Source organism: Capricornis sumatraensis, chromosome 3, assembly GCF_032405125.1.
Source record: "Capricornis sumatraensis isolate serow.1 chromosome 3, serow.2, whole genome shotgun sequence".
In the NCBI taxonomy this organism is placed as follows: Eukaryota; Metazoa; Chordata; class Mammalia; order Artiodactyla; family Bovidae; genus Capricornis; species Capricornis sumatraensis.
Genome location: NC_091071.1, coordinates 25047988 through 25075134, shown reverse-complemented (window position 1 = coordinate 25075134; position 27147 = coordinate 25047988). Strand labels below are relative to the sequence as shown.

General features: G+C 42.4%; 1 protein-coding gene, 1 non-coding gene and 1 pseudogene across 4 annotated transcripts; 1 reads left to right on the top strand and 2 right to left on the bottom strand.

The window, feature by feature from the left end:
- Positions 1-434: 434 nt before the first annotated feature.
- GDE1 (glycerophosphodiester phosphodiesterase 1) lies at positions 435-26166 on the bottom strand. 3 transcript variants are annotated; one of them, XM_068968655.1, is made up of 6 exons: positions 25788-26166; positions 10062-10237; positions 8180-8285; positions 5226-5318; positions 2271-2482; positions 435-1050 (listed from the first exon to the last, which is right to left on the bottom strand). In XM_068968655.1, the coding sequence occupies exons 1-6, from the start codon at positions 26046-26048 to the stop codon at positions 903-905; spliced, it is 996 nt and encodes a 331-aa protein (XP_068824756.1). In that variant the 5' UTR covers positions 26049-26166; the 3' UTR covers positions 435-902. The 3 variants fall into 3 exon arrangements, with proteins under 3 accessions (XP_068824756.1, XP_068824758.1, XP_068824757.1); XM_068968657.1 differs by lacking the exon at positions 25788-26166 and adding an exon at positions 25478-25492; XM_068968656.1 differs by lacking the exon at positions 5226-5318.
- Positions 15072-16598, top strand: LOC138075292 (coronin-2A pseudogene; annotated as a pseudogene).
- LOC138077355 (U6 spliceosomal RNA) lies at positions 22057-22163 on the bottom strand. The gene has a single exon (XR_011144792.1). It is a non-coding gene; the product is annotated as a U6 spliceosomal RNA (small nuclear RNA).
- Positions 26167-27147: the final 981 nt, after the last annotated feature.

Below are 27147 nucleotides of genomic sequence, written 5' to 3'. Positions count from 1 at the left end.
CTAGTGGTTTGAAGCTCTTATTTCTAGATACCATCAACAATTCCTCAGACTGGTGTCAAGACTTCCCTACCATTTTCATTTTCTTCCCTATCATTTGGCTTCCCTTGTAGCTCAGGCAGTAAAGAATCTGCCTGCAATGCAGGAGACCTGAGTTCAATCTCTGGGTTTTGAAGATTCCCTAGAGAAGGAAATGGAAACCCACTCCAGGATTCTTGCCTGGAGAATCCATGGACAGAGGCGCCTGGTGGACTACAGTCCATGGGGTCGCAAGAGTCTGACATGGGGTCACAAGAGTCTGACACGACTCAGCAACCAAACAACAATGTCTCATCAGTAGCCCTGGACACTGGACTGACAACAGCAGCTCCCCTAAATTTTCCAGGTCAGGATATGATGCTTGGTACACGGTTTTCCCTTAGTGCTCCTCCTTTTAATGATTTTATTAGTATGGTCACAAGTTTGATGTCTACAGTACATTGATAATGTAGCTAGATACAAACATCTTAAATAAGTAAATTACGTGTGTCAAGTTTTAAAATGTCAACTCCGAGTGATCATGCGTTTCCCATGCATTTGCATCTGCACCCCCACATTGCACAATACAATCTGTGCTTATCTTCACTGGTCTTGAAGTGTGCCTCCTCTAAGTCAGGGCAGGAGTGTTGTGCCTTTTTGCAGACCCAGACTTTGAAGAGCATCAATTTTGAACTCAGGCATTCCATGGAGCATGGTGGCTACACTGGGTTTTGCTTTGGTTCAGGTGAAAACCCAGTTACGACTATTGCTTATGTGAGCCGCCCGATCCCTCAAGGGCTTGGCCTTACTGATGTCCCTGGCGTGAGGCCCACAGACAGTTTCTGTAATTATGTTTCCTCCCTGCGGTGGGGGGGGGGGGGGGGAGTCTAGAATTCAGGTGTGCAGTCTTCCAACATGCTGTCAGTGATATAGCTGGAACCAAGATGAGACTCATAGTAACTTTTTTCATCAAAAGTATTAACAGTCCAAGCAACAACCTGAATGCCTTTAGCTGACCACTTCTTCACATAGTCCCTGGAGAAAGAGGAAAATCAACCATTAGAATAATGCCAACTGTCCCAGAAATCTCTAATGGTCTTTAAGTACGATATTCACGGAGGACTAACAGCATCCAGGAGGAGCCTCTTAACCGGCCTCTACATTGCAGCCAGACTATTCCAAGCCCAGCATGAGTGCCTCCCCCACACGGCCGCAGCTTTAAACACTTCAGCCACCTCCTAAAAACCATGCCTTGCTGCCACGTGCCCCTACTGGAGGCTGTAAGCAGTGGCCTAGCCTCACCTGTTTCTTTGGCCTCATCTTATGCCACATTCCCTCTTTCTTTTCTGTGCGTGAACTGATTTTTCGTCCAATTCCTTGCAAGAAACAGGCTCTTTCCTGCCATAACACTTTGGCACGTGTTTTCCCCCGACTTGGATCTCGACCCCTACCCTCCTCAATTCCCTTCAGATCTTAGCTTAGTTGTTTAGCTGTTACTTCCGTGAGGATGTTTTCCCTGACTCCTTTACTAGGAGAAATTGAACAGTATACATGCACTCGTCTCCCCTATATAGCATTTGTCTTAGCTGTAATTTAATATTTACTGGATCGCTTTTTGATTAGCATCTCTCTCTTCCTCTTGACTATAAACTCCATGAGGGCAGACTAGGGCTTCCTTTTTTTCACCACAGGCATCATCAGCTTCTTACTACAGGATCTTGTAATACCACAGGCATACACCAAGTATCTACTGAACTGAATGCATGCATGCCTGAAATAATATAAAACTTAAAAACTAAAACCATCTGAAATACACAGCCATAAAATTGCCAAAACAGATTCAGAGAATGCTAACAGTTTAGGGAATGGAAAGTTTCTCAGAAGCAATGGAGTGGAGCCTGTAGGAAAGCTAGGAGAGATGAGGCAGGTGCCCACAAGACGTCTTCCCTGGATCCTGTGTTTGTTTTTAAAGGGAGCCAATCACAAGGAAATACAATTTTTTTGTTTCTGTTGTCACAGTTTGACACTATTTCTTTAAAATGCACTAAAAAACAAGAATAATTGATCAGTTATCTTTTGGAGACAGTGAAATAGGCCTGAACTCTTCCCACCTAAGCAGCTAATGGCATTCCAAAGTAATGAAGGCATGGCTGGCTCTGTGGGTGGGAACCAATGCAGGTGTCCACTGCTAATCCTCCTTTTCAAGAAGAACATTCAGGAAATGTGTCAGGAGAAGATAAAATCTTCCAACTTACGGAGATATAAAATCCTTTTGTGCGAGGAAAGCTGAAACTCCACACAGGTACCACAAGATATTATGCATACTCCAATCGAGCAAAATGTCCAATGCCACAAACATGGACTGTTTCCAGAAAGATTCGAAGCGCGGTTTCCCATCTCCTGTGTGGCTAAGGCTCCAAGGTCTATGAATTAAAGCTGTTACTACATTCTGATCTGTTTGTCTCATCTGAAAAGAAATTTGGGGAAAGAAAGCCATAATCACAACTTAACTCTAATAACTGTCACTTGCTCTATTTAGCCAATGTACTTCTGTATGAGGTGGTCATGGGTAGTACCCCCATGGGTAGCTGCCCCCAAGTCTACTAAATATTCTATCATACATCCTTTGAGAAAATAATGTGTTAGATGTAAAGATGTAAATATACAATATAGACACTTCCTCCACAATCCTAAAAGAATTGCAATCCTATCTTTACAATGAGAACATTACAATTTCAGGATCAAATTTTAACAGTGTCACAAAGAGTAATAACTTTTAATTGGATATGGATTTAAACTATGGCTAGAGATAATCAGAATGCAATTAGGATGAAACCACGACCATTTCAAGATGGGCTGGTTAGTTTTTGATCCTTTTTAGAGAAAATGGCTAAAAAAAGGTGTGTGTGGGGGGAAATGGGCTGAGAGATGTGAGAAGAGACAAGTGGGGGCAGGGACGAAGACAAAGCAATGGAGAGACGGGGATGCGGATAGAATTCTTTCAGTCTGTGCTCTATGCTGCTCTGGAAAACCTATCACACATTTTAAAGGTCTGTGGTTAAGGAAGTTTGGGAAACGCTGATTCAAATGTCTGAAAGCCCCATTACATTATTCATCTCAATGACACTTTGTATCTCAGCAGGCTCCACCCTTACTGTAAAATTTTAAATATATGCTATGTTGGCCATTGTTGAGGAACCAACTCATTGTTTTGGAAACTGGTGAACAAAGGGCAAAATTCAGCATTTATTTGCTATTGAGTAGCTAAATCATAGATGAGAGCTCCTTTCTACGGAAGAATTCTACCTAGGTAACGTGCTTAGTTGCTCAGCCGTGTCTGACTCTTTGAGACTCTATGGACTGTATGTAGCCCGCCAGGCTCCTCTGTCCATGGGGATTCTCCAAGCAAGAATACTGAAGTAGGTTGCCATGCCCTCCTGCAGGGGATCTTCACAATCCAGGGATTGAACCCAGGTCTTCCACATTGCAGGCGCCACCAGGGAAGCCCATGAATACTGGAGTGGGTAGTCTATCCATTCTCCAGGGGACCTTCCCGACACAGGAATCGAACCGGGGTCTCCTACATTGCAGGCAGATTCTTTACCAGCTGAGCTAACAGGGAAGCCCCATAATCTACCTAATACATGAAGAATATATGACAGACTTAAAATATTGATATTTTACAACTGCTAGTATATTGCCAGAACTGGCCACTGGCATCAATAGCAGCTGTTGACAACACAAGTCAGTAAGACTTATGTACCTCCTGATGGAAAAAGACCCTCACTTAAGAAATTACCTTGCCAAGAATAATTAAACCTAATTTGGACTGCAAGGAGATCCAACCAGTCCATTCTGAAGGAGATCAACCCTGGGATTTCTTTGGAAGGAATGATGCTAAAGCTGAAGCTCCAGTACTTTGGCCACCTCATGCGAAGAGTTGACTCACTGGAAAAGACTCTGATGCTGGGAGGGACTGGAGGCAGGAGGAGAAGGGGACGACCAAGGATGAGATGGCTGGATGGCATCACTGACTCGTGGACGTGAGTCTGAGTGAACTCCGGGAGATGGTGATAGACAGGGAGGCCTGGCTGCGATTCATGGGGTCGCAAAGAGTCGGACACGACTGAGCGACTGAACTGAACTGAACTGAATCTGATTTATAGCCATCACTACCAATTTACAGGAAATATACAGAGGAGACAATGTGTTCAATTGTATCATGGCATAATTAGCAAAATCCAGACTTTGGTAAATAAACTCTACAAAACAGTCTGGTTTCTTCAATAAATATATCACAAGGTGGGGGTGGGGGGACAAAATTAACAGGTTTTAAGATTTAAATTCTAACATGAAATTCTTATTTGGGTCCTGATTCAAATTAAAAAAAACAAACAAAAACTGTGATATTTGTGAGACAAATGAAAATTTATACATTGGATATTTGATGATCTTAAGGACTTCCTGTTAATGGTTTTAGATGGGATAATGATATCATGATTATGTTTTTTAAAGATATTTACTGCAATTTTTATGGATGAAATGCCTGGAATCTGCTTTCAAATAACACTGGGGATAAATGGGATTATGGATGAAACAAAGATTACTGTTAAAGGAGGGCTCACTCTACCATCTACATATTTCCAATTAAGGCATATTTTAAATTGTTATAAGAAAGACATTTTTTAAAGAGGTCTGTTCTGCTGTTACTTAGTAAGATGCAGAGATATATAATTCTTTCTGTTCTGAGAATGCTTACCAAAGTAATCTGAATGAGTTATAAAGTGAAAGTGAAGTCGCTCAGTCATGTTCAACTCTTTGCGACCCTGTGGACTGTAGCCCACCAGGCTCCTCCGTCCATGGGATTCTCCAGGCAAGAATACTGGAGTGGGGTGCCATTTCCTTCTCCAGGGGATCTTTCCAACACAGGGATCGAACCCAGGTCGCCCACATTGCAGGCAGACGCTTTAACCTCTGAGCCACCAGGGAAGCCCTTATAAACATAAGAGGAGGAGCTAAAAAGGAATCAAGGCACTTTAAAACGGGGTCCAAGTACCCTGCCCTTCCCAAATTTTGTTAATTTAAAAGAGGGGTCTCTTTAATTGATTTAGTTCAGTTTAATAGGCATCTATCTTATGCTTATTTAGTCCATTGCTATTATCACCGCCAACCAACATTATATTACATACAACAAAACCCCAGAATTTTACCTTATAGATAACTTCTGGCAAGAAAGAGCAGACGATACTATTATTGTATAGTTTAGGAAATTCCATATACACTTTTTTTAGAGCATCAGTAGCCTGTAAAACAGAGAGATTCATGTATTTAAAATCTATTAAAATGTAATCCCAGCCAGTTAACTACTGTATTATTAAGTACAACTCTATTAACTACATCAGAAGTTTACTAATATATGGGGATGTTCAAAGGAGTATTGGTAGCTTGCACTATGCACTAGGATGCATTTTAAACTCATACCAGCAGATAAGTAAGCAGCTGGACACTGCTGCTTTACTATTTTGTTCAGAGGCTCACCTCCTTCTGTCATACTTTGGAAAAATATGGCAGACTACAGGCCAGTTGGAGGCTGCAAGCAAAATTTTAAAAGTCTTTTCCTTATATCCCAGTTTAGCCACTAGGAAAGGTCCTTTCTTTCCTACAACTCTATCACTCTCTGCCTTTCCTAGCTGAAGCAGGAATCAACCAGTCTGGGAACTAGAAAGGATAGATTTTCTCAGTCCAGAGAGAGGAAACGTCTGAGAGGAAATGTCACCCATCACCAGCATGGAGGGAGAAGCAATGGGACAGGGAGAAAGTGGGGAGAGCTGGAAGTCGCCCAACTCTTCCCAGGATGAGCAGAAGTTTCTTTTTGTAGCAGTCCAGGTACTAAATGACAAGAAATGACACAATTAAAATACTGGCATTGTGTAACCTTTATTGAATTAAGAGACCTGGCCATTGAACAACAGTAGCAGCTAACAACAGAGGTGTCCAGATGTTAAGTGGAATGTAATGTTGTTACGTCATAATTTTTGAAATACCCCTAATTTTTGGAAAATCACATTTAACCTATAACCAAATATAAGCAATCAAATGCAATACAAAAAATAAGAAAGAAATTATTCATGTCATGCTTCCCTTCACTAATATCACAAAGTATGTGCTAGAGAGGAAGTCATTTTCAACCAACACACACTGTGTGTGATGTTTCATCTAGATTCTTTATCTAACTCTCATAATGACCTTACATGGTAATTTCTTATGTTGTTCCCTCTTTGCCCACAAGGAAACTGAACCCGATCAAGGTTAACACTACGCTGTAGGAAGTGACAGTTCAGTCATGATCTCCAGTGCCTGTGATCTCGGTCCTGTACTGCAGCTCCAATTTGCTGCTGACACCTGTTTCTTCATAGTCCTGTCCTGGTGAATCAGATCACGATGTTCTGTCCAAAGCTGCCCAAACCATCTATGAACACCCAGCCAGAAAGCTCAAATGGCAATACCTGGATTAAAAAACAAAATTTCTTCTCCTCCCTCACCCCTCCTTAGTCTAAGAAAATAAGCAAGAAGGTCAGTACACTGTGGGTCAAACGTAGGGCCTATCAGGGTTTCCAAACGTGGGCCATATCATCAAAAAAACCTAAGGTGCCCATTAAAAATACATGCTCCTTGAGCCCACGATCTGAGCCATTTTTAGGATTTAATCTCTGAGTGGGGTGGCCTAGGAATTTGTATTTTCAATATGTATTCCTGGTGATTCTGATGCAGACTGACTGAAAAACCTAGATATAGAGAACCATCAGTTTACCAAGATAATAAATTAGCCAGAGCACCCTTCTCTTCTTTCTTCAAAATGGGAGTTTATTGTACTTAAGTTAGAGGTTCATATTTCAGGTTTTAACAATTATTTTCAATTTTAAATAAAAATTGTTTTTAACATTTTTTATTTTTAATAAAAGTTGGTATCATTAGAACTCTCCAGGATTTCACAGGCAAGGATAATGGAGTAGGTTGCCATTTCCTTCTCCAGGGGATCTTCCTGACACAGTGAGCAAACCTGTGTCTCCTGCTTTGGCAGGCGGATTCTTTACCACTGAGCCACCTGGGGAGCCCCTAGCTGGTCATAACTGATCATAATTATCACTGGGGGGAAATACCCCAGTTGTATAAATGCAGAAAAATGTATTTGTACTTGAAAAGTTAAGAGAACAAACATAATATGAACCATATTTTCCCACTGATTTCCACTGCAATCATGTATTTTTATGTATAGAAGTATATGTTCTAAAAGTTATGCAAATCTTATTTGAAATGCAATACCATATTTAAAAGAATTATAGTAAATAACTGCTCAAGTCATAGAATAAAAACCTATATGCAAGGGGGACTTCCCTGGTGGTCCAGAGGTTAAGACCGCCTGTCAATGCAGTGGACATAGTCTACCATCTTCCCTGGTCCAGGAAGATCGCACAGGCTACTGAGCACCTAAGCCTGTGCACCTAGAACCTGTGCTCCGCGACAAGAGAAGCCACTGCAATGAGAAGTCCAAGCACCCTGCTCGCTGCAACTAGAGTAAGCCTGTACACAGTAACGAAGACCGAGTACAGCCAACTAAAAAAAAACAACCAAAAACTATACATAAGGGACAGAAGTCATACAAAAGGGGCACATCTTTGTAGAAGATAAATATCCTCTTATCTATCAGAAGCATTAAATCCAGAAGCTTTCTTTAAATTCAGTCCACAGCTCTCTATCTAAGACTCTTATCAGCCAGATCCAACCGGTCTCCTGTTCAACTTCTGAAGTTCTTTTTATGAGGTTACTAGAGTGGTCTATTCAAGAAGTGCCTCTTTACTGTTTATTTAGTATCTTCCGTGAATGTTTTATTCAAATAAGAGAAACCTGACTCTTCTATTTCATGCTAGTTGTTGAGTAGGAGGAATTAAATAGTTCCATCAAAGTTTAAAAGGTTAAAAGATTCCATACTTTACTGCTTCCTTGAAGATGTGAATTTTTGCTTTGTAAACTTGCATTATGCAAATATAATTTGTAAAAATAATTTAAGAAGAAAATATAAATAAGAAAATATACAATTAATTTTGAAACAGACTAGCAAATAAAGAGGTATTTTCAAAAGAGAATCCTATGGAATAAACTGTACCTTATATGCATGGCCCTTGACATCAAAGAAGATTGTGAGGTTATGGTTTAGGCACTCTGCAACGGCTTCTCTTAGGGTAGGGATCTTTTCATTAGGGAAATCATTCCTACAAGAGAGGGAAAAGGAATAGTACAATATAGGAAAAAAGAAAAGATAAAAATTAAATGAAACAGACATCTGACAAATGTCTCCCAACCAAAGGAAGAGTGTTTTCACCAACTTCCTTTCTCTAATCATCCCAAAGTCCAAGGACAATTTACTATATCTTCTTAAACCAAATTAAAGATATGCTAGGCCAAAGATCAGCAACAATAAAAATCATTTACGTTTCAGGCATTCACTGGATTTGTAATTAGTAACTTTAAAGGGCAGATTGTATGCCATCTTTGGAGAACTCAGAGACTTAATTTTAAGATTGTGACTTCCCCAATAGAGTCTGATGCAGGAGAAAATTCCTAGCAATACATATACATCTGTTAACTGTATTGTTATACATTTAAGTGCAACTTTGAAAAATAATTTTCTAATACATAATTTTTTTAAAAAGAAAAGGAAAGTTAAGTGCCTGACACACAAGAAATCAGCTTTTCTCACATAATGAAATTTCAGTCTACATGATTTAATGTATGCTAATTCAACCACATTATTCCAGCGTTAAGATCTTGGTTTTAAAAAAGATAACTTATCTAAGCATTTCTGCTTTAAGTGTTGACTCTGAACTTTACATCTTAATAGCTGCTGCTGCTGCTGCTAAGTTGCTCCAGTCGTGTCTGACTGTGTGACCCCAGAGACACCAGCCCACCAGGTTGCCCCGTCTCTGGGATTCTCCAGGCAAGAACACTGGAGTGGGTTGCCATTTCCTTTTCCAATGCATGAAAGTGAAAAGTGAAAGTGAAGTCGCTCAGTCGTGTCCGACTCTTAGTGACCCCATGGACTGCAGCCCACCAGGCTCCTCTGTCCATGGGATTCTCCAGGCAAGAGTACTGGAGTGGGGTGCCATTGCCTTCTCCACATCTTAATAGCTACATCACTGTAGTATGGAAACCAGCCTTTCCCTCCCCTTTGGCAGAGCAATGAAGTAACTGTACTAGCAGACAGCAATTTCAGCAGCCCTGACTCAGAACTTTCAAATGTTATCAGTCTCCTTTCTAAAGTATGACTTTCTTTGGCTCACTTTTTCTTTCAGTTCCAAGGAAAAGAAAGTCCAAGCCATCTTGTGGGGAGGACAACAACTTAATCACTGGGTCAAATAAATTGACCAGAGAACTGATATAACATGAATTACAGTAAGAACACATTTTTCAGTATTACAAAGACAAGAGGAGAGGGATTTAAACAGTCACATTACAAAGTATATCATCCAGTATACCAATTGCAAGGTTTTTATATAGCTGTTAATGGTGGGATGGGCATGGGTTCTGTGGTCATACACATTTGAGAAACACTAAATTAAAGCTAAGAATTGACTGAGAGGGATACAATGACAGATGTATCCCTAAGGGAAACATCTAAAGTATACAGTGTTTGATCTTATTTGATCATAGAACCCTTTTCTTCCGCAACATCTTACAGGACTAGCTCTGATATACATACATACATACACACACACATATAGACATTTGTGACAGTACAAAGTAATTGCCATGTTAAGAGTATTGTCTTGAGAACAATTCTGAATCAAATTTGGCCTCAGTGGGAAAAGATGAAAAACATCTCATTTCTGTTGTTCCTGGCACATGCTTGTTACTTGGGAAACTTGTATATAGTGGAAAACAAACATAACAAAACAACTCTCCTGGAGCAGAATTAGAAGGTGCCAGTGTCTTGATGTGATCTCCAACACAAGCTGAAAGATATGTTTAGGCGACAATGCACCACTTACCTTAATCTGTGATTTGCTGCAGGATTAAGCTTCCTAATTTGTTCAAATGTCAAATCACACAGTCGACCGGTGCCATCAGTCGTCCTATCTACTGTGCTATCGTGCATTAAGACAGGAATCCCGTCAGAAGTAAACTCAAGGTCCAGTTCCACGCCTGCTGCTCCATTCTTAGCTGCCTTAACAAAAACACCGATGATTTTACTGTCAAGCGGGCACAGATGTCGTTTTGCCATCCAAGCACTCAAGATGACCATCAGGGCTGGCTGAGCAGACTGTTTCTTTTACTGATTCTATTCCCTTCCTATACCAAATAGCAACCCAACCTGTTTTTTTCATGGATGTTAACGTTACTTCAATACAAGTAAGGTTTGGTGGCGCTAGTGGTAAAGAACCCGCCTGCCAAGGCAGGAGACTTAAAGACCAGTTGTCTGGGTCAGGAAGATCCCCTGTAGGAGGGTATGGCAACCCACTCCAGTATTCTTGCCTGAAGGCTCTCAAGGACAGAGGAGCCTGGCGGGCTACAGTCCATAGGGGTCACACAGAGTAGGACATGGCTCAATGACTTAGTACGGCACAGCACAAGGTTAAAAATGTCAGTGTAAGTAATTCCATAAAAACTTTGACTTCCCCACTTTTCTCCTATTCAGACTGGCAAATGGGGAGACTTTTGGAATTTGTTTTCTCTGGTTGCTTTAACTATACAGGCCATTAATGGCTCACAATTACAAATATTTAGTCAAATTTCACTGTTTACCCCCACTCTCTGATGATTCCTCTGTGTTTGTTGATTAGTTGGCTACTGCAATACTTTGGCATAAACTGGATGAGTCAGGTTTTTGTTGGGTTAACTCCATCCTCTAGAGCAGAAACACCAAGCCTGCTTCTAGGAGACACTACATTTGTTAATGTGAGCAGCACTGCCTGTTGGCCAACAAGTGGGTGAGCCCAATACGGCACCGAAGGATTATCTAAAAATAGAACAGGAACATAAAGTTTGAGGGGCCACACTCCTCTGAGACACACTGTCCAACATTTGCTTCCTTTGCTTCTTTGAGACAATGAAGATATGAAATGTTCAGTGTGATAAAGACCTTAAAGTTAAAATAAATTTTTGTAATTATGCAAAAACATGAAATAATCTTTTTAATTAGGCAAAAAAGACTTAATGGATATTAACATTTTGCCACATTTGCTTCAACCTCTTGCTGCCCTAAAACAATAATATGTATTATTTTCAGTCACTATTCTAACTGCTTTAAATGTATTAACTCATTTGATCATCACAAGCCTTTAGGAGGTACTATTAACATGTTATTTAACTTATACACAGAGTACATCATGTGCAGTGCTGGGTTGGATGAAGCACAAACAGGAATCAAAATTGCTGGGAGAAATATCAATAACCTCAGATATGCAGATGACACCACCCTTATGGTGTTAACTGAAGAGGAACTAAAGAACCTCTTGATGAAAGTGAAAGAGGAGAGTGAAAAAGCTGGCTTAAAACTCAACATTCAAGAAACTAAGATCACGGCATCCGGTCCCATCACTTCGTGGCAAACAGATGGGGAAACAATGGAAACAGTGACAAACTTTATTTCCTTGGGCTTCAAAATCACTGCAGATGGTGACTGCAGCCATGAAATTAAAAGATGCTTGCTCCTTGGAAGAAAAGATAGGACAAACCTAGAAAGCATATTAAAAAGCAGAGACATTACTATGCTGACAAAGGTCCGTACAGTCAAAGCTATGGTTTTTCCAGTAGTCATGTATGGATATAAGAGTTGGACCATAAAGAAAGCTAAGTGCTGAAGAACTGATGCTTTTGAACTGTGGTGTTGGAGAAGACTCTTGAGAATCCCTTGGACTGCAAGGAGATCCAACCAGTAAATCCTAAAGGAAATCAGCCCTGAATATTCACTGGAAGGATTAATGCTGAAGCTGAAACTCCAATAATTTAGCCACCTGATGCAAAGAACTGACTCACTGGAAAAGACTCTGATGCTGGGAAAGATTGAAGGCAGGAGAAGGGGACGACAGAGGATTAGATGGTTGAAGAGCATCACCGACTTGGTGGACATGAGTTTGAGCAAGCTCTGGGAATTGCTGATGGACAAGGAAGCCTGGCGTGCTGCAATCCGTGGGGTCGCAAAGAGTTGGACACGACTGAGTGACTGAACTGATTAATAGGCTCATTTTCAGATGAGGAAAACTGACAGAGATTCAGAAACTTGCTCTCAGATACACAAACAAGGATGTGGTAGAGGCTGCACTTTCTTTAAAAAAAAAAATATTTATTTATTTATTTGACTCCACCAGGTCTTAGGTGTGGCACGTGGAATCTTCACTGTGGCAATGTTAACTCTTAGCTGCGAGGCATGTGGGATCTAGTTTCCTGACCAAGGATCGAACCTGAGCCCCTTGAATTGGGAGCATGGAGTCTTAACCACTGAACTACCAGCAAAGTCCTGAGGCTACACTATAACCACATGACCTTACTATCATGTGGTACTTACTAGATACAGCTAGATACAGCTAAATCCCTACCCTCTTCTTCTCCAAAGGTAACTGCCAAGTGGACGTGCATTGTTTCCATATCAATCCGTTATAGGTCTTTATATATTTATTACACACTTAAGTGTCAATAAAAATATACGACACTGCAGTAGTGCATAGCAGACATTCAATAAATATTAGCTACTGTTATTATGCTTTTTAATGACTATAGTTGTAATACAGTCAAATTTATTATGTCCTTTATAGGTGGAGATTTGTCTATTTTACTTAAATCCTTTCTTAACCTGACTTATAAATAACTATCTTTTTTAGGCTTCAAAGGTTGATTTTCACATATGTTACTAAGATTTCCCACTCTAAAAATCCCAATCCCAACACTAGCTGGCTACGTCATCTAATTACTTATATTACTCTGGCCTGTTTTCATCGTTTTTATGATGATGCTTTTCTAAGGATCTTAAGCGTTGTTGTGAGAATTTAGAAATAATGCATGTATATAACCAAGCTTGGTGCCTGGCTCAGAGACAGCACTCAATATAAGCTATTATGACTAGAACTATATGCCTCAGCGGAAACGTCATTATTTAAGATGTAATGCTTACATGTACACTAATTAAAGGTACATCTTTTTATAAAAGTGTACCTTTTCTAACTTAAAGATATTATGCACTGGTAAATCAACACTGGTTATATATTTTATAACATAAAACAAGATCTCATTTTCAGTATTCACAGTGCATCTCTCTCACTGTAACACAAATGTTAACCTCATTCTTTGAGGCTAGTAATTAGGTTCAATTATTCTTCCATTCATTACAGGCATTTTTATTTGGCTACCACACAAAAAATAACAATGCTGAGAGAATAGTACAATGTAGTATAGTAATTGACAAATAAACATATAATACAAATTCTTGTATTTTAGCAGTAACAATTAGTAATAGAATAGTATAGCACAGTATAGTAATAGAAATCAGATCAAAGATTGCCTTAGGAGAGAGGCAGGAGTACAGGCTGACTCCAAAGAGAAGACATATGAACATTCTAGGGTGACGGAAATGAACTGCAGTGGTGGCTACCCAGGTATATGTTTATAAAAACTCATCAAAGTGTATACCGAAATATACCTTTAATTGTATGTAAATTATACTTAGACAAAACTGACTTTAAAGTATCTGCTTTAATAAAGTCATTGTATCTATTTATTGACCATGCTGTGCAGCTTGTGGGATCTTCGTTCCCCCACCTCCTGTGTTGGAAGCCTGAAGTCTTAACCACTGGACTGCCAGGGAAGTTCCAAAGTCATCATATTCATATGGCTTTTGAGATACTATTCACATATCATAAAATTAATCCATTTAAAGTATACAATTCAATTTTTTTAAAGCGTGGTTGCAATTGTGCAACCATCACCACAATGAATTTCTGAACTTCCTCATCACCCCCGCTAAAAAAAACCCATACCCATTAGCAGTCAGTCCCTACTTCCCTCTCCAACCCTCCCAGTCCCTGGCAACTACTAATCTACTTCTCTCTCTGTGGCTTTGCCTACTCCAGACATTTTCTAAAAGCAGAATTATATAATATGCAATCTTCTGTGACTAGGTTCTTATACTTAGCACACTGTTTTCAAGGTTCATTCATGTTATATGTGTATGAGGACTTCATTCCTTTTCTGTGAAACAATATTCCATTGTGTGGATACAGCACATTTTATTCACCCTTTCATCAGCGGATGGACACTTCCGTTGTTTCCATTTTTTTGCTATTATGAATAATGCTGTGAACATTTTTGTTTTTTGCGAACATTCTTGTATGATGCACATTTTCATCATACAACATACGGTGCATGTTTTCAATGCTTTTGAATGTTTACCTAGGAGTGGAACTGCTGGTTCATATGGTAATTCTATACTTAACCTTCTGAGGAATTGCCAGACTAGTTTCCCATCATCAGTGTATGATGGTTCCAATTTATCCATAATCTTGTCCATACTTCTTGTCTTTTTGCTTATACCTGTCCTAGTGGGTATGACAGGGAAAGGTACACCCAACTAAATGCAGAGTTCCAGAGAATAGCAAGGAGAGACAAGAAGGCATTCTTCAATGAACAATGCAAAGAAATACAGGAAAACAACAGAAGGGCAAAGACCAGAGATTTCTGCAAGAAAACTGGAAAAATCAAAGGAATATTTCATCCAAAGATGGGCAGAATAAAGGACAGAAACAGTAAAGACCTAATAGAAGCAGAAGAGATCAAGAAGAAATGGAAAGAATACATAGAAGAACTGTACACAAAAGATCACAATGACCCAGATAACCACGATGGTGTGGTCACTCACCCAGAGCCAGACATCCTGGAGCATGAAGTCCAATGGGCCTGAGGAAGCACTGCTGCCAATAAAGCTAGTGGAGGTGATGGGATTCCAGCAGAGCTATTTAAAATCCTAAAGGATGGGAGCGGCAGCTGCGAGGCACTGAAGCGACTTTAAGATGTCATAGCACCCCCAGTACTGGAGCTCCAAGTTCCGCCACATCTTTGGCAAACCAGCCAGCAAGAACTGCTATGACTCTGTGTCCATCACCCATAGCGTCCCAGACAATCATTTCTGTGCTGTGAACCCCAACTTCACTGCAGTTGTGACTGAGTGTACTGGTGGGGGTGCCTTCCTCATCATCCCCTTGCACTGGACAGGAAAGTTGGACCCCCACTACCTGAAGGTCTGCGGGCACAGAGGGAATGTCTTAGATGTCAGATGGAACCCTTTCAATGATTTTGAGATTGCCTCCTGTTCTGAAGATGCCATGATTAAAATCTGGGGCATCCCCAAGCAGCTGCTGACCAAGAACCTCACAGCCTTCAGGAGGGAGCTGGTGGGCCATGCCTGCAGAGGGCCTGGTGGAGTGGCACCCCACGGCTGCCAACATCCTCTTCAGCTCCAGCTACAACTAAAAGGTGATGGTCTGGAACCTGGATTCAAAGAAGTCTGTAATCATGAGCCCCATGAAGACAATTAACTGTCACCAAGATGTGATCCTCTCCATGTCTTTCAACACTGATGGCAGCCTGCTGGCCACTGCCTGTAAAGGCCGCAAGATTTGGGTTCAGGATCCCTGAGCAGGGGCCATCCTCCAGGAAGCCAACCATAAAGGGCACCCGGCCAACAAAGTGCTGTTTCTGGGGAACCTGAAGAAGCTGCTGTCCACAGCACATCCCGAGGGAACAACCAGCAGATGGCCCGACGGGACCAGGACGACCTCTCTCTGTGCCTGGCACAGAGGGGGACCTCAGTGGCTCCCTGGGCGTGCTGTTTCCTGTCTATGATGTGGACACCAACATGCTGTACATGGTGGGGAAGGGAGACAGGAACATCCGCTACTATGAGATCAGTGCCAACAAACCTCACCTGAACTACCCGATGGAATACTGCTCTATAACCCACAGAAGGGGGTCGGGGTTGTACCAAAGACAGGTCTCGACGTGTCCTCCTGTGAGATCTTCCGTTTCTACAAGCTGATCACAACCAAAAGCCTCATCGAGCCTGGATCCATGACTGTACGCAGGCAGTCAGAATCCTACCAAGAGGACATCTACCCGCCTAGGGCCAGTGCCTAGCCCTCTCTGACAGCCCAGGAGTGGCTCAGTGCGATGAATAGAGCCCATCCTGATGTCATTTAGGCCTGGTGCTGAGCCCGCAGCCTCTGCCCTCAGAGAGACCCCTCTCTGTCCCCAGAGCCCCCACCTCACCTCTTCAACCAGACAGAAAGGCTGGTTGCAGAGGATGGCCAGAGGCCCTTCTCCCTGCTAGAGGAGAAGGCGCCAAGGTGGGCGGCAGAACATGGACTGGAGAAGAAAATCTGGCTCACAGATCAGAAACAGAGAACGAGCTGCTGCAGATATTCTATCGGCTTTAAGACGAGACCCAAAGGCTCTGGAAGCTGGTGACACAGGACAAGGTCCAGGCCAAACAGCTGGAACTGGAGATCAGAAACTTGTGGATGAGCTCACAGAGGCTCTGAGCAGAGTCCTCTGCCCTCCTCACCCTCAGGGACACCAACTGGCTCCATGGGGAGGTCCAGAACCAAACCACAGGTCCTCTGAGAACACCTACTGTTTCTATATTTTTTACTAGAAATGAAACTCTTGGTCACTGAAAGATTCCAGTGGGATCTGCTGCTGATTTTCCATTTGTCTTCTTGAAAAAAATGGCGTCTGAACTGACTCTTTTTAGATGATACCTTGCCTTCGGCTTACTTGTTTTGAACGGTCCACAATAACTTCTGAAGGGGAAAACAATACTGTTAGCGCTGGAAGGACCTAGGAGGTGAAGCCGCCTCTGGTTTTCAAGCTGTGTTTCATTTCAAGGCGGGGTGGGGAAGGTTAAGCCAGGAGGGCTGTTTTGTAATATTGGCTTCTATGGAATACATAATTCTGCTATTACAAAGTAGAAGTTTGCAAAGCAAATAAATAAATAAAAAATCCTAAAAGATGATGCTATTAAAGTGCTGCACTCAATATGTCAGCAAATTTGGAAAACCCAGTAGTGGCCACAGGACTGGAAAAGGGCAGTTTTCAATCCAATTCCAAGGAAAGGCAAAGCCAAAGAATGTTCAAATTACCCTACAATTGCACTCAGTTCACATGCTAGCAAAATTATGCTCAAAATCCTTCAAGCTAGGCTTCAGCAGTATGTGAACAGAGAACTTCCAGATATACACTCCGGATTTAGAAAATGCAGAGGAACCAGAGGTCAAGTTGCCGACATCCACTGGCTCATAGAAAAAGCAAGGGAATTCCAAAAAAACATCTACTTCTGCTTCACTGACTTCACTCAAGCCTTTGACTGTGTGGATCACAACAAATTGGAAAATTCTTGAAGAGACAGAATACCAGACCACCTTACCTGCCTCCTGAGAAACCTGTATGCAGGTCAGGAAGCATCAGTTAGAAGTGGACATGAAACAAACTGGTTCCAAATAGGAAAAGGAGTACATCAAGGCTGTATATTGTCACCCTGCTTATTTAACTTATATGCAGAGTACATCAAGAGAAACGCTGGGCTGGAGGAAGCACAAGCTGGAATCAAGATTGCTGGGAGAAATATCAGTAACCCTGGATATGCAGATGACACCACCCTAATGGCAGAAAGTGAAGAGGATAAAGAGCCTCTTGATCAAAGTGGAAGGGGAGAGTGAAAAATCTGGCTTAAAACTCAGTATTAAAAAAACTAAAATCATGGCATCTGGTCCCATCACTTCATGACAAATAGAAGGGGAAAAGGTGGAAGCAGTCACAAACTTCCTCTTCTTGAGCTCTAAAATCACTGTGGATGGTGACTGTAGACAGGAAGTTAGAGGACGACTGCTTCTTGGCAAGAAAGCTATGACAGACCCAGACAGTGTGTTAATACAAAGCAAAGACATCACTTTGCCAACAAAGGTCCGTATAATCAAGGCTATGGTCTTTCTAGTAGTCACGTACAGATGCGAGAGCTGGGTCATAAAGAAGGCAGAGCACCAAAGAATTGATACTTTCAAACTGTGATGCTGGAGAAGACACTTGAGAGTCCCTTGGACAGCAAGGAGATCAAACCAGTTGATCTTAAAGGAAATCAGTCCTGAATACTCACTGGAAGGAGATACTGAAGCTGAAACTCCAGTATTTTGGTCATCTGATGCAAACAGCTGACTCACTGAAAAAGACCCCAATGCTGGCAAAGATTGAAGGCAGAAGGAAAAGAGGGCAACAGAGGATGAGATGGTTGGATGGCATCACCGATTCAATGGCCATCAACTTGGGCAAACTCCAGATGGTGAGGGACAGAGAAGCCTGGTATGCTGCAGTCCATGGGACCACAAAGAGTTGGACATGACTTGGCACCTGAACAACAACAAGGGTGTATGAAGTAGTATTTCACTGTGGTTTTGATTTGCATGTTTCCAGTGGCTGACAGTGTTGGTCATCTTTTCTGATGGGCTACTTGTACACCACAATTCTTCCAACAAATGTCAATATTTATCGAGTGCCTACTATGTATCAGGCACTGTTCTAAGTAGTGAGGAGATTGGTGAGCAATGAAAAAAGGAACATGGATCTTACATTTTAGTGGGGAGAAAGAGATTATCAACATGTTACATGTAATGATAAAAGTTTGAAAAAGAAAATGGAGGGTAATGTGAAAGTTAAGGCAGGCAGGAGTCACTAGACAAGGCAATCAGGGAAGGCCTGTTTAAGAATATGGTATCTGAGAACAAGACAGAAAGCCCAGAGATAAACCCACGACAAAGGAGGCGAGAATATATAATGGGGCAAAGATAGTCTCTTCGTTAAGTGGTACTGGGAAAACTAGACGGCTACATGCAAAAGAATGAAACTAGGTAAATCAAAATGGATTAAAGACCTAAACCATCATCAGAAACTATAAAACTCACAGGCAAAACATTCTATGACATAAATAACAGCAGGATCTTCTATGACCTACCTTCTACAGTAATGGAAATAAAAACAAAAATAAACAGATGGGACCTAGTGAAACTTAAAAGCTTTTACACAGCAAAGGAAACTATAAACAAGGTGAAAAGACAATCCTCAGAATGAGAAAAAACAATAGCAAATGAAACAACTGACAAAGGATTAATTTCCAAAATAGACAAGAAGCTCATGCAACTCAATACCAGAAAAACAAACAACCCAATCAAAAATGGGCAAAGGACCTAAACAGACATTTCTCGAGAAGATGTACTGCTGGCAATTAAACACATGAAAAGATGCTGAACATCACTCATTATTAGAGAAATGCAAATCAAAACTACAATGAGACATCACCTCCCACGGGTCAGAATGGCCATCATCAAAAAAATCTACAGACAATAAATGCTGGAGGGGGTGTGGAGATAAGGGAACTCTCTTGCATTACCGGTGGGAAATGTAAACTGATTACAGCCAAAATGGAAGACAGTATGGAGATTCCTTAAAAAACTAGGAATAAAACTACTATATGACCCAATAATCGCACTACTGGGCCTATATCCTGAGAAAACCATAACTGAAAAAAAATACATGTACCCCAAAGTTCACTACAGTACTATTTACTAGGAGTAGTAGGACACAGAAGCAACCTAGATGTCCACTGACGGATGAATGGATAAAGCTGCGGTAGATAGATACAACGGACTACTACCAAGCCATAAAAGCAATCATTAGAGTCAGTGCTAATGAGGTGGATGAATCTAGAGCCTATTACACAAAATGAAGCTGTTACAGAAACTGTGGTGGCGGAAACAGACAAGTGGCACTTGGAGATGCAGAACAGGGTTTATTCAGCACCAGTGCGGGCTCAGTGGAGTCACCTCCAGACTCCACCCACCCCCCCGCCCTCCTGTTCCCCCCTGCTCCCCCCAACCCTTGGCTCCGCCCCAGGCAGAAGCAATGGGCAAGCAAGATTACAGAAGCAGAGGTGGTGAGCGGTGAGCAAAAGCTGTTTAAGCAAGATAACAGGCAGAAGGCAGAAAGTTGTCTTTAGGACTTTCCCTTTCAAGCAGCTCAGCCTCCTCCCACCCCCACAACCTGGGCCCCACCCCAGGCAGCTTAAGTTCCCACAGAAGCAAAGAGCAAGCAAGATTACAGAAGCAGGGGTGTTGAGGGGTGAGCAAAAGCTGTTTAAGCAAGATAACAGGCAGAAGGCAGAAAGTTGTTATTCTCAATGGGGGTTGGTATTCCAGTTGAGGGTTCCCACCTCAAACCAAGTCAGAAAGAGAAAAGCAAATATCATATATTAATACATATATGTGGAAACTAAAACATGGTACAGATGAATCTATTTGCAGGGCAGCAATGGAGACGCAGACATAGAGAAGAGACTTATGGAGACTCTGGGTAGTTGGGGTAAGGAAGAGGGTGGGATGGATGGAGAGAGTAGCATGGAAATACATACACTGCTAAATCGCTTCAGTCGTGTCCGACCCTGTGAGACCCCAGAGATGGCAGCCCACCAGGCTCCCCCGTCCCTGGGATTCTCCAGGCAAGAACACTGGAGTGGGTTGCCATTGCCTTCTCCAATGCATGAAAATGAAAAGTGAAAGCAAAGTCGCTCAGTCGCTTCCAACTCCTAGCGACCCCATGGACTGCAGCCCACCAGGCTCCTCCGTCCATGGGATTTGCTAGGCACGAGTACTGGAGTGGGTTGCCATTGCCTTCTCCGTGCACTACCATATGTAAAATCGACAGCCAACTGGAATTTGCTTTATGACTCAGGGAACTCCAACCAGGGCTCTGTGACAACCTAGATGGGTGGGATGGGATGGGAGGTGCGAGGGATGTTCAAGAGGCAGGGGACATGTGTATACCTATGGCTGACTCATGTTGATGTATGGCAGAAACTCACACAATATTGTAAAGCAATTATCCTTCAATTAAAAAGATAAATTAAGAAAAAAAAAGAAAATGACATCTGAGCTTAGTCTTTAGTGATAAAAGGGAGTCAACAATACAAAGATCCAGGAGAAAAGTTTTCTAAGTAAAAGAAATAGTGAGTATGATACAAACGCCACAAGGTAGAAAGGAGCCACAAAGGACCGACTGCCTGCAGGGATCTGTTCCTCTTCTTCCTGCTGGCAGAGAGCTGCTTTGGCCCGTGTTCAGTTGTCTCCTGTGTTGTAAGTGGACTATTACCAATCCCTCCTCAGGTGGGAGGTGGAAAGACTGACAGAGGGCGACTGACTTTTGGAAAGACGTATGGAAGAGGGAGTGGAGTCTTTTCTCGAGGTCAGATGGTGATCCATAAGAATATGAGGCCTGGGGTTGCAATGGTCACCTGGCAACTATCAATACAATGAGGGCTATCAATATAGTACAAATACGCCACAGGTGGCAGAGCAGACAGAGCTAGAAACCGAGTCCTCCACAATCACAAACTGCACAGCTGAATAAACCATCCGAGAAGTTACCTCTCCCAGACACACCTCTTATGGAATAAAGTCTGCTTATTGTTTGAAACATTTGAAGTTAAGACTTTCTATTGCATGAAGCTGAAAGCATCATTAATAAACGCCCAAGGCAGTTTAACCAAAAGGTTCAAAATAGAAAGTTGTTTTGATTTTATCTAAGCCCAAGAGAAAAACAACTGAAGGGTTTTCAAAATTGGCAGGATTTAATCTGAATTATACTTTTAAAGTAGTATAACTTTTAAAGCTGCACTCTGGTCCCTCTGTGGAGACTGAACTGCAGGTTTAATTTCATGCTTCAGTCACTAGTTGTAATTGTGAATCTTTCCGGAATGCATTCATTTCACCTCTCAAGTTTCTCCTTCTCTAGCTATTCTTTTTTTTTTTTTTGGGGGGGGGGAAATGAATGGATTCAATTTTGTTTTTGTCTTTTTTTTTTGCGTTTTTTTTTCTTTTTTCTTTTTTAACTTTTTATTTTTACTTTATTTTACTTTATAATACTGTATTGGTTTTGCCATACATTGACATGAATCCAAAAAATATGGAACGGTTCACGAATTTGCGTGTCATCCTTGCGCAGGGGCCATGCTAATCTTCTCTGTATCGTTCCAATTTTAGTATATGTGCTGCCGAAGCGAGCACCCTTCTCTAGCTATTGTATAACCTACCAGAAATCCTGCCACTGTCAAAATGTCTTCCCTGAATTTTTTACATAATGGAATGTTTAATATAAATTATGAGCTGCAAACAAGCACAGGGAGGAAGAACAGGACAAAAAACAAACTCTGAAGGGAATAAACTACATACTTAGAGGGATGTCTTCTGCAGTCTGTATTAGCTGTCTTCAGCAGCTAAATTCGATCGTGGCTAAACAGTTCACTGACAATGACCTCAAGCTAAATGACATCTCATTTCCTCTTGAAACCAGGAATCAGCTTGGAACAATGTTATTTAATCATAATTACATAAAGACATGTTCAACCTAAACACATAAGGTATGAATGGAATTTAGCTATAATTCCCTTGCAACACAACAAGATATGACACTCTATCCATGTATGTGTATTCTGCATACACATATTTCCACATTTAATATGGTTTATATTTAGTTGACGTGTTTCTGGCTAAACCACAACATCCATTGGTAAATACTTATGGATATCTTCTGCGCTCAACTAACAGTGAGTTATACTTTAAGGCATGGACATAACTTGGGCAAACTCCGGGAGATGGTAAGGGAAAGGGAAGCCTGGTGTGCTGTGTAGTCCATGGGGTTGTGAAGAGTCAGCTATGACTTGGCCACTGAACAACAACATACTCTAAGGCAATTTACATAAGTTGAAATGAAAGCCAATAACAATTGATGTTTTTTTCTATAGTAATTGTTCCTTTTCATGACAATTTTATCTCCTGTGTAGTTATATTACTTCATCCAACCTTTCAGTTTGTTTAGAACGAGAAATACATTCTTCACTATCTTTATACTTATTTTTAAAATTTATTTCAATTGGATGATTACTTTACAATATTGTGATGGTTTCTGCCATACATCAGCATGAACTGGCCACAGGTATACACGTGTCCCCTCCCTGCTGAACGCCCCTCCCACCTCACTCCCCACCTCATCCTTACGGGTTGTTAGAGTTCTGGCTTTGGGTTCCCTGCATCATACGTCAACCTCCCACTGGCTTTCTACTTCACATATGGCAATGTATATGTTTCAATGCTATTTTCTCAAATCATCCACCTTCTCCTTCTCCCACTGTGCCCAAAAGTCTGTTTTTTTTTAAATTATTTTTGCTTGTTTTTTTATTATTATTTTGTTCTTTATGTTTTTAGACTTATTTTTAAGCAGAATGCTAGAAGAGCTGCTCTGTCTCCCTTCTGTCACAAAGAACTAAAGGGAAAGAAGCATAAAAGACATAACTTGGTTTATAAACAGATGCCCTTCACCAAATTAAAACTGCCTTCTGACTCTCTCCTTCTTCAGACTTAAAACTTTTTACCTTTACTCTGTCTTTAGATTCTTGGCCCAAAGAGCTAACATTTGTGGAAGTCTTATCTTGGGCCAAGCACTTTATGTAGACTACTTTACTGAATCACAACTGATTCAGTAAAGTTCAGTTCAGTTCAGTAGCTCAGTCGTATCCGACTCTTTGCGACCGCATGATCGCAGCACACCAGGCCTCCCTGTCCATTACCATCTCCCAGAGTTCACTCAAACTCACGTCCATCGAGTCGGTGATGTCATCCAGCCATCTCATCCTCTGTCGTCCCCTTCTCCTCCTGCCCCCAATCCCTCCCAGCATCAGAGTCTTTTCCAATGAGTCAACTCTTCGCACGAGGTGGCCAAAGTACTGGAGTTTCAGCTTTAGCATCATTCCTTCCAAAGAAATCCAGGGCTGAAGTCCTTTAGAATGGACTGGTTGGATCTCCTTGCAGTCCAAGGCGGATATTGACATTATTCCCACTTTACAAATGAGGAAACTAAGGTCAGAGCTAGGATCAGAGGCAAGGTATCCTATGCTTGCTACATCCTACCCATGACTCTGACTGGGACACAGAGCACTTAAGCAACTTGCTCACCACACAAAACTGTCTGTCCCCTAGCTGGACAAAGAAAGGTCACTCCAAATTCAACATCCTGGAACATGAATATTCTAATCTACAACAAAGAGCACTGGGGCTTGGAATCAGAAGGTGATACTGCGCAGGACCCTGTGGAGCTCGTGGGCACCAAGACTTATCTATCCCCCCACTTCTTGTATTATAGGAAACAGCTTTCAGTTCGCCTCCATGACCTTCCCTGAATTCCAAAGGGCAGATTCAAGCAGTTGTTAATCAGGGAAGGGAGTGGATGTGAGACCAGGGAGAAACAGTCAAGAGAAGTCTTGGGGCAAGGTCCTGTTTCCCTATCAACAGATAAACACCGCAATATCTTTGAGCTATTTACAGGTACTGAAACCCCCTCCAGGTGGGAGAATTTATGATTAACGATGGTATGCTGCCCAAAGCTTGTAGACCCCAGACCTGAAGGTTCAAGATGTTGACTCCGACTTACCTCACCACCAACCCATCAGAAGAATGTCCACGAGCTGATCATGCCCTCTTTGAACAATTACTATAAAACCTCTCACTATCTTCCCAAAGTGGGGACACATGGTTTTGAGGGTAGTAGCCCACTGTGGCTCCTTTCTCTTTCTACTTCACCCAAAACTGTCTCTGAGATTTCACTTGGCACCAGTGTATAGAGAAGCTGAGCTAACAGAATCAAAGGCTGAATTTGAGAAAGAGCTGTGTGTGTGTGAGCCAGTTTTCCTACTGACTCAATATTAAAATGTTTCAGAGAAATGAGAGGATCAGATATATTTTCACAGATGCAATAGCCCCTAGACAACTGCAAAGCTCTCTTACTAAGCAAGCTATCATTATGATGAAGTCTGGAGACTGCCAAGAGAGCCTGGTGAAAAGGGGAGGCAGAAATCATCAGGCGTCCTGCTGCCAGGGTTGTCTGACCATGGGGATCCTGATAAGGAGACGACCTGGATACTCTGGAGAACAAATAAAGACAGCCCCTGTGAAAGTGATCCACTTAGAATATGTAAGCTAACCACTGACGAAGACTCTCCTTAACCAGGCCAGATTTCCTGTTTCATTCACACACCAGCCTTTGTTTAGCCCCTTGAAGTCAGGCCATATACTATTCTGTTATCTAAGGATCCCAACATCATTCCCACCTCAGTACCTTTGCACTTGCTGTTTCCATTTCCTGGAGCACTTTCCCCCCAGATTCATGGGTGGCTCTTCATAATTACAGTTTCAGTTCAAAGGTCACTTTCCAACAGGATTTCTGTCTACAGTAGCATGACTTCTCCCTCCAGTCATTCCTTATTGCGTTAGCCTATTTCTTCATTGCACTCATTGCTCTCTTACAAGTACCTCATTTATGTACTTACTTGTTTAAGGCCTGTCTCCCCTACTCCAACGCCAAGCTCTGTGAAAGCGGGGACCCCTTCTGTCTTGTTCATGACTATCCTCAGTACCTGGCATATAGCAAATACACAGGTATTTGCAGTGTTCCATAAATACTTGGAAGTCAGGAGATTTTCCGGCATTGAGACGGATTGATGGCCACTTGAATGTATTCTTTGTGGACGAATGGGGAATGGTAAGGCCATCATGAAAAGGCTGGGGAACCTTCGGAAAGGCAGGCAAAAGCCCAAGCTCCCAGGAGGGGCGTAGGGGCGGAAGGCATGGGGGACTCACCTGCCGAATGGCTGCCAGCGTGTTCTCCGGGGCGTCGTGGCTGCCTCCGCGGTGGGCGATAGCGGAAACGCGGTCCCGGGGCTTGAGCACCTGCATAGCCCTGCGGGAGGGCACCGGCTCAAAGCTGAAGAGGCGCAACAGGAGGTAGAGGCTGCCAGTGAAGAGGCAGGCATTGAAGGGACTGCGCGTCAGCAGCAGCAGCACCAGCAGCAGGAAGGAGAAGGGGCCCATGAGGCCCCCCTGTTCCTCCCACAGCCACATGCCGGCGCCCGCACCGGCACGGATGGGAGGCCCGGACCCGCCGGGCTCCCAGTACGGGAGACCGAGAAGCTAGGACTACAGCCCAAAACGCCGGCTGCCGCCAGCACCCTTTGAGTGGACCAGCGCCGCACAATGGCGGCGGCCTTACTTCCGGAGAAGGAGACCGAGGCCTAGCCAATCAGGGCCGAGGATCTCCAGAGCTCGGGGCGGAGCCGCTGCCAAAGCAACTGAGGCGGGCTCAGGCTCCCGGCTGGCGTTCCAAAGTGCCTTGGGGTTAATCTGCTGTCCGGACTTTCATTATCAAGGCTTTCAAACACTAGAAAGAGGGGGAGGGATATAAGATCAGTCTTAAGGTCGTAAGACTAGAAAAGATCTTAATGACTCCATTTTGCCATCAAGGGACCTGCCCAGGGTTTCTTTGAAGGGGCATGACGCTTAGACTATTTATTAAAGTTATGCAAACACCGGGACTTCCCTTGTAACTCAGCTGGTAAAGAATCCGCCTGCAATGCGGAAGACGTGGGTTCCATCACTGAGTTGGGAAGAGCCCCTGGAGAAGGGAAAGGCCACCCACTCTGGCCTTGGAGAATTCCATGGAATTCCATGGACCAGTTCATGGGTCGCAAAGAGCCAGACACGACTGAGTGACTTTCACTTCACTTCATGCAAACACCAGTCCAGATGCTCAGGGCAACAGCAAGTGAACAGGACCGACAGGGTCCTTGCTCTCACGGTGCTTACATTCTTATGGGGGAAAATAATAGTGTTAGAGTGTACAGCTAACGTTTATAGAGCATATAACCATGTTACAGTTTCCATTCCTGCAAGTGCTTTATGTATTGTTTATTCTCACAACAGCTTCAGTTGCGTATTTTCTCTGAAGACTGAATTTAGTCGACTTTAGAAGGATGTTTCAGATTCAAAGGGAATAAAAGAACATAACAGAGCAAACTATTGTAAAGTTGCACTCATTTCATTTGCTCATAAGGTTATGCTCAAAATCCTTCAAGCTAGGCTTCAGCAGTATGTGAACTGAGAACTTCCAGGTATACAAACTGGACTTAGAAAAGGCAGAGGAACCAGAGAGCAAATTGTCAAC

Bases quoted from the DNA above. Each gene is read 5' to 3' on its own strand.
- GDE1 (XM_068968655.1), bottom strand. From the start codon at position 26,048: ATGTGGCTGTGGGAGGAACAGGGGGGCCTCATGGGCCCCTTCTCCTTC. The intron at 2,483-5,225 runs GTAAAATTCTGG...ATTTCTTTTCAG, and splicing joins TGCCAGAAGTTATCTATAAG to ATGAGACAAACAGATCAGAA. The intron at 1,051-2,270 runs GTAAGTTGGAAG...CTCTTTCTCCAG, and splicing joins CAAAAGGATTTTATATCTCC to GGACTATGTGAAGAAGTGGT.